This window comes from Ceratosolen solmsi, unplaced genomic scaffold (genome assembly GCF_000503995.2).
Source record: "Ceratosolen solmsi marchali unplaced genomic scaffold, CerSol_1.0 scaffold23, whole genome shotgun sequence".
Taxonomy (NCBI): domain Eukaryota; kingdom Metazoa; phylum Arthropoda; class Insecta; order Hymenoptera; family Agaonidae; genus Ceratosolen; species Ceratosolen solmsi.
The window spans coordinates 2,189,716-2,196,993 of NW_011948430.1; the positions used below are offsets into that span (position 1 = coordinate 2,189,716).

At 29.5% G+C, this 7,278-nt stretch overlaps 1 protein-coding gene across 1 annotated transcript in view; it reads right to left on the bottom strand.

Moving 5' to 3' along the window:
- Positions 1-1,177: 1,177 nt before the first annotated feature.
- The window catches only part of LOC105364102 (putative leucine-rich repeat-containing protein DDB_G0290503), a 9,448-nt gene continuing 3,347 nt past the window's right edge, over positions 1,178-7,278 (bottom strand). The window contains exons 8-19 of the mRNA XM_011501965.1: positions 6,641-6,833; positions 6,256-6,534; positions 5,876-5,964; positions 4,729-4,939; positions 3,923-4,102; positions 3,846-3,858; positions 3,541-3,783; positions 2,798-3,452; positions 2,228-2,413; positions 1,956-2,123; positions 1,387-1,555; positions 1,178-1,290 (exon numbers count right to left, since the gene is read on the bottom strand). Of these exons, the coding sequence (XP_011500267.1) occupies positions 1,178-1,290; positions 1,387-1,555; positions 1,956-2,123; positions 2,228-2,413; positions 2,798-3,452; positions 3,541-3,783; positions 3,846-3,858; positions 3,923-4,102; positions 4,729-4,939; positions 5,876-5,964; positions 6,256-6,534; positions 6,641-6,833 (2,499 nt within the window). The remainder of the gene's footprint in view (positions 1,291-1,386; positions 1,556-1,955; positions 2,124-2,227; positions 2,414-2,797; positions 3,453-3,540; positions 3,784-3,845; positions 3,859-3,922; positions 4,103-4,728; positions 4,940-5,875; positions 5,965-6,255; positions 6,535-6,640; positions 6,834-7,278) is intronic.

Below are 7,278 nucleotides of genomic sequence, written 5' to 3' on the forward strand. Positions count from 1 at the left end.
TTGTCGCATTACCGTCAATGACGAATACTCGAACCAAGTATTCTTTACCGTATACTTTAGCATACTGTAATACTGTACGTTTCTAATAAAAAAAAATTCATTTTATTAAACACATGAGAAATCACATTATTAATTTATGATATAATATAATGATACGTGAAATTTTTAATAAAATATGAGGAGAAAAGATTTTTGTACGAGTTGGAATCTCCTTTTTCAACATACTTTCTAAGATATACGTAAAGTGGGTAGAAATTCAACTAATCGTTAAAAATAATATGACAAACTCTTTTATTCTCTAATGTTATTTGCGTACATATGCAAGGAAAATAATAAAAACTTTGTGTAATAATTGAAAACTAAATTTGTTCAACGCATTGTAATTATGATCCATCTTGTGCCAAAAAATACTGTGATTTATTTTCTAATCGATTGTAATTTACTGGGAAATAACAAAAAAAAAAAATCAAAATTCAATCAAGATTCAATCAAGATACGATCACGAAGAAATAACGATTTTCTTCTATTTTTTTTTTTTTTCAATTTAATTGGCGTGATAATAAGTTCTAGGTAAATTTACCCTGAGATTTATAGAGAAATTTTGATTTCCGACATACATTGAAGGCATTTTGAAAATGAAAACCTGCTTTCTCGACATAATTAAACGACTTCGTTATTATAGAATGAATAGATAATATTACAAATAAAATCTAACTTACATTGATTACAAAATCTATATGGAAAAATTTAAATGGTAGGATAGTTTTACGAAAAATGTAAATATTATTAAATGTTTATAAATTATTAATTTTTAGCGATACTACACAAAACAGTGTAGGAAAATTCGAAAGACGACGATGTTAATGTGCTAAATACTAATAAATAAAAGCTCAAAATGACGAATAATTATAATTAAAAGAAAAATTATTGTAAATAATAATTATATGTCACCAAAATCATGTTAATATTATAAATAATAAATTATGTTACTTTAACAATTAATTCTACGTTAAATACGAATTTTTTTTATTTCTATATAGATTTTCCACAATTTCTGTTTATATATTCATTAGAATATTATGATGTAAAAGAGAAAAACTATAAATTATATAAGATCTTGTTTTTATTCATTTAATTTTTTTTTTTTTTTTTTTTTATTTTTGTTGGTATTTGACAATTACTTCTTTGACATCACTAATGATCGATTGTTTAACATTTTTTCTGGTGTACAGCTCTGTCGATTATGGAATCTCATATCATTCGTCGAAGAAATTCTTACGGTTCTCAATTCTGTAAAAAGTTAAGTATTCAATGTTTCAATTAATTATCGGACCAACATTCAATGATAATATATAATTTAATTGAGTTGTATATATTTCTTAAAACCTTGCTTATTTGAAATAAGTCCTTTATTTTTATACGTTGCAATATCATTCTTATTCCAATTTCGTTTTGTTGCATCCTCGATGAGTTTGTTTTCGTAAGTATTGGTAGAGCACAGTGGCGTCTTGCAAATTCTGTGGTGCAATTCTTGTAATTCATTTGGTTTCAGAGACTGAAATACAATTGAAATGTATTATAATAGGAAAGTTAAAGCCGTATTATCATTATTATTATTCTAATGTGCGGTAACATTATAATGATTTGTGTCTTATCTAAATATAGAATATAGAAAATATATCGTATGTAGACAAAAATGGTTTTTTTTTTGTTTTTTTTTTTGTTTTTGTTTTTTTGTTTTTGTTACTTTTAATCCGAATGTCTACTGTCCGAATGTTTAATCCTAATTAATTACATTGATACGTAAAACTCCAAATTAACAACGAATGATTTTTTTTGTTTTTTTTTTTTTTTGTTTCTGTTTAAATAAATTGCATTTGAGCTTATATGTATTATCAGTTATCTAAATGTTCGTAAACTTTAAGTTTACAATGTTTGAGTAATTGTAGATTTACTTGAAGCCAAGTTGGAGAAGTAAATGTTTTGCCGTCCTTCATCATCTCCATGTACTTGGTTTCTAAATGCCTCGTGCTATCGTTGTGGTTTTTGTGTAACTCAATCTCAATATGATTATACTGCTTTTGCATTTCAGCAAGCTTATCTTCGTGCTTCATTAATGTTTGCTGAAATTTAATATTTGCATTGTATATAGTTTTTATCATTCAACTGTCTTTTTTTTTTTTTTTTTCTTTCTCTTGTTTTCTTTTTGCTATGTCAATGAACCTACTTTCAGTTCGTTTTCAAGTTTCATTTTCTGATTAGAAAGTGTTTCGATCTGTTTTACGTACAAAGTATTATCCATTCCGTTACTCGTTTTCAGTTGATTTAATCGATTACTTAACATCTCGATACTTTTATTTTTATCGTCGATCTCTTTGGCTTTCATTAATAAGTCTTTTTGCTGATTGTCAATCTGTAATGCAATGGAATATTGAGTTGAAATATCCGCGTTCAATGTAATGTAACTTTTTAAGATTTTTTTCGGCCGTTGTTGTAAAAATGGTGTAAAGTTAGATGTCAAGTATATTTAGAAGTCTGAGTCAAGTATATTTAGAACATCATTTGTTTATTTACGTATTTATTTACGTACAAACAGTTGATTATTGAGTTAGATATAAATAAATTATTAGTATTAATCTATCGCAGAGTTTAAGAATGTTTGTATTTCATGATTAAACATTTACGTAATATATATATATATATATATATATATATATATATATATATATATATATATGTAATGTAATAGAGTGATAGAATGTTGGTATATAAAATTATGGCTACGCGTATGCTCTACCTTATCTTTTTGAGATTTAATTTCTTTTTTCATTTCTCGAATTGCCGCATCAGTATTCGGACACTTTTGAATCTGCTTAGACTGTTGTTTAGATATTTTTTCAACTTTTTCAAGTAATTCGTTACACTTGACGCCAAGGTTTATATTAGGACATTCTTGCTTATCGATTTTCGAGACCAGATCCTCATTTTCATTTTTCATATAATTTATACAGACCTCCAAATACTGGTTATCCTGGAGCATTTTGTTCAAATTACTTTCCATACTGAGGTCGCTCCTCTCTAAATTCAACAGCTGCGAATGAAGATTAGCGTTTTTCTCCATCAAGTCATTTTTATATTTAATCAACTCCTTAATTTCATTTTGGTTGATAATTATCTTGTTGATATCAATATTATTTTTTTGCATAATTATGGCCTGCAATTTTTGAATCATCTCGTCGAAATTCTTTAATTTCACCGTTAATATCTCATTCATCGCTTCGTATTCGCAAAGCTTCGTCTTATTAATTTCTAATTCCTCTTTGAGGTTTCCGATCAAACTATCGTTGGCCTTGGTCATGTTCACGACTTCGGTAACGCTTTGTTGAAATTTAAATTCAGCATCAACTATTTGATTCTGCAAAATCTCCTTTTCCTTTTGATAACATTCGAAACTGTATGCAATATTAATATACGTTAATAATTTTATGAAATGTACGATTTAAGGAAATAACGAATGCTGTTATAAATATAAATGAGAACCTGGATTGCATTTTTGTATTGAGAGATAACAAATCGTTCGATTTTTCGTTCAATGATTGTTCTAATTTTTCTATTTCTCGAGCAACTTCTTTACATTGTTTTTGCGAATCGTCGTACTGTTTTTGCAAATTATTTTTATCCGCGATTGTTTTATTATGAGACTTTAAGGTCGTCTGCAATTGATCCTTTAATTCCTTATATTTCACCTTAAATTCCGACTCTAGTATAGGAAATTCAAGAATTCTTAATTATTCCGACGCTACGGTTAGTTGTATAATATTGAATAATATGCAGCCCGACATTACAAAGTTAATTGTACTAATTGTTGTTAACTTTAAAGGCCGTATGGTGAATTTTTATTTAATTATTATCGCTTATTTACCATCGCGCGCAATGTTCATTATTCTCAAAATGAATTCCTTACAATTTTGTATATTATCTACTATTTTTGTCGATAGGCCACCTTTAATTAGAACTTCATTATGATGGGACTTTTCAGACTTTGTTGCTTCTTTTTGTTTTGCATTTTCAGATATGGCCCCCGAATTACAATCCCCTTGACCTGAAAGTTTTGTTAAACAATATTATTTATTACGTTTACGACAGAAATGTTGAATTTCCTTATTAGCGCGAAAACGAATTTGCTTCGCCTAATGATGTACAGCCCTATGATACATTATGATTATATTAATTACACATTAGCATAATAAAAAATTACATCTGTTGTTTGTCAATTATTATTAAGAATTATTAACGTAATTAGTAACGTAATTGTGATGAACAATTAACGTAATTGTGATTAACATTAATTTCAAATATTTTTATATGACTACATTTTAAATAAGTATTCATGACGTGTACATGACCTTTTATAAGCCATGTAATTAACGATAACTAAAAAAAATTTTTATGTTATTTATTTCTGTTGTTCTAAATATAATAAATATTTGAATATTTAAATATTTGAGTGATTTATTTTACTAAATTCTTTTTTTTTTTCTATTTTACTAAATAAATAAACTAAACAATTTTACTAAATAAAACTTTACTAAATTCCCATTATATTTCTCAAAGCCTGAATCACTTGACGAAATACCTACGCGAGAATCTACATACGGCTTTATATAAATATTATTATATAAATTTATTATTTATTGCATGTGCCTTTATAATATTCAATTATTAAACCTTTGAGTGTGATTTCCACGTCCGATAAGGCTTTCTGCATTTTTTCGAACTCCGGTAGTAGCAAATTCTCGAATTTTTTATAGTCCATAGAATCGTTTGATTTCTTATCGGCGTTATCGGGTTCAACGTCTGCATTAGTTTTTTCAGATTTTTCATTTTTATTCGTATTAAGTAACAACGTCAAAGTCTCGAATATTTTCTTTGTTTCTGACTGGAATGAATAAATGCGAGCGAAAATTACGTGGTTTGCTTAAGAGGTAAACGTAAGTATAACAGACGGTCGATCACATCTTTAGGCTCATTAATTTGGAAAATGTTATCGATATTCGAAATATAATAATTAGCCGTGAATTATTTATGAAAGAGAGAGAGAGAGATAGAGATAGAGAGAGATAGATAGAGAGAGAGAGAGAGAGAGAGAGAGAGAGAGAGAGAAGAAAAAAAGAAAAACCGTTGCCAAAGATTTAGGGCATATGATCAAGTTAAATTTCTATTGTATTAATGAAAATCTTTATGGCATTATGATACTATTATACATATCATTACAATTATGAATAATCATTTATTAAATAATTATATATGAATTAGCGAGCGAATCATTGACGATAAAATTATATATATGAAATATCGAGGTATTTAACTTTGTATCCTTACATCTCATCTTGTACGAGATATTATTAAACGACATTCTATTACCTAAAAAATTATTACATCCCTTCATATCAGGCGAATATTATACATTTTTAATAAATTCTTGAGTTTTTACGTTCGAGGCACTTTCTAGTCAGACTTAATTAAAACTCATGACCGTTTTAAAGATTGTAAAACAGTCGTTGGCCCAAATTCATTAATAAATGCAAAATTATTATTTCAAGTTTGCGCGACATTTCAACTTCAAGTATTCATAATCTATGATGAGATGAAATTAAAATTCAGGATGAAACGGCGAGGATTAGCGATCACTGATACATGAAATTATTGGTAACGATGAAGCACGAAATGCTGTGCGAATATCAAATGGATAAAATTTAAGATAAACAATTAGAAAATATAGGAAATGTGTGAAATGTAAAAATAATTTCAACATGCACACTGCTTTAAAATTTATGTTTTCTAGACGTTTCGCGTATAATAAGAATCACTTTACCTTCAATTTCAATATACTTCCGGAATTTTCGATTATTTCCTTCATTCTAGTGATCTCTTCGTGCAAATCGAGTTTAATCTTCGAAATACCTATAATTGTTTGAAGCCATTATTGATTTTATAACTTTTAGCATTGATATTTATTTGCAAACTGCATAAATTGTAAATCCAACATTAAAGCACATCGATACTCGGCTAATCGACGCAACTCTTTGGCAAATAATATCATCGTATCAAAATAATTCCTGACGAACGTTGCACGCGTCGAATAGCGTTCAGCGCCATAATATGTATTTAAGCGAAAGAGCATCGATAAATAGCCAGTTGAAACAAGTAAAAAGCGTGGAACGAGGGACGAATGCCCATTACGGTGCTTCACACCTGCATTTGCCCGATTAATGGCGGCGAGCCGTTCAATCTCGTTGAGCAGCTCGATACGGTTCTCACGACACTTCTCGTGCTCGCGCACGATCTTGGCGAAGCCCCGGCTGAGCTCTATCGCCTTGGTCTCGTCCCACATGCTCTTCTCGAGGTAGCCGATGTCGCAGCTCTCGGTGGGTCCGAGGCACTCGGCCAGATCGACGATCAGCTTGCCGACCTCGCGCTCCATCGACGTCAATTGCTCGCGACACTCCAGCATCTTGCTCTCGTTTACCTCGACTTCGGCTTTCGTGAGCATAAGTTCCGCCTGCGGACGATGATTGGGGCAGGGATCAATTGTTTAAAGAATAAGAGTCGAGGGCATGATCGTCCCCACCCCTCCCGCCGTGTACCTTTGATTTGTCGTATTTCTTGTTGAGACGTTGAATAATGTTTAACAGTCTCTCGATTTCGCTCTCCTTCTCGTTCTGCTTTTCGAGGTTGGCGTAGTCTTGGTGCAATTTCTTAATCATAGTCGTCTGCGTCATGTTTTTGCTTTCGAGAATCTCCAAGCGCTGCTTCATCATTTTCAACTTATCCTACAGTTCAAATGATAATGCAACTTTTGCTTTCTTTCGTTTTTTTTTTTTTTTTTTGTTTTGTTTTTTGTTTTGTTTATGTCTATTTAATTAAGAGCATTTATGGTTTGATAGCGCAATATATACAATGTTTACTACTGTAATATGCAAATATTGTCTAGTTTATTTGAATGATATTGATAATTGAATAAGCTTAAGTACACTTTTGAATTACGGCGGCAATACTTGAAGATTATTGGGTGCAAATAATACGTTTTTGAATAAATAGAGGTAAACGTTAAAGAGTGAAACATTGCTCTATACTATACAAAATATTCGTGTTCTTAAATAAATTATGATTCACCGTGATTGTTTTATTATTATTATTTTATTTTAACACGAGTTCATTTATTTACTATTTACAAATACCAAAAAAAAAAAAAAAAAAAAAAAAAAAAAAAAAAAA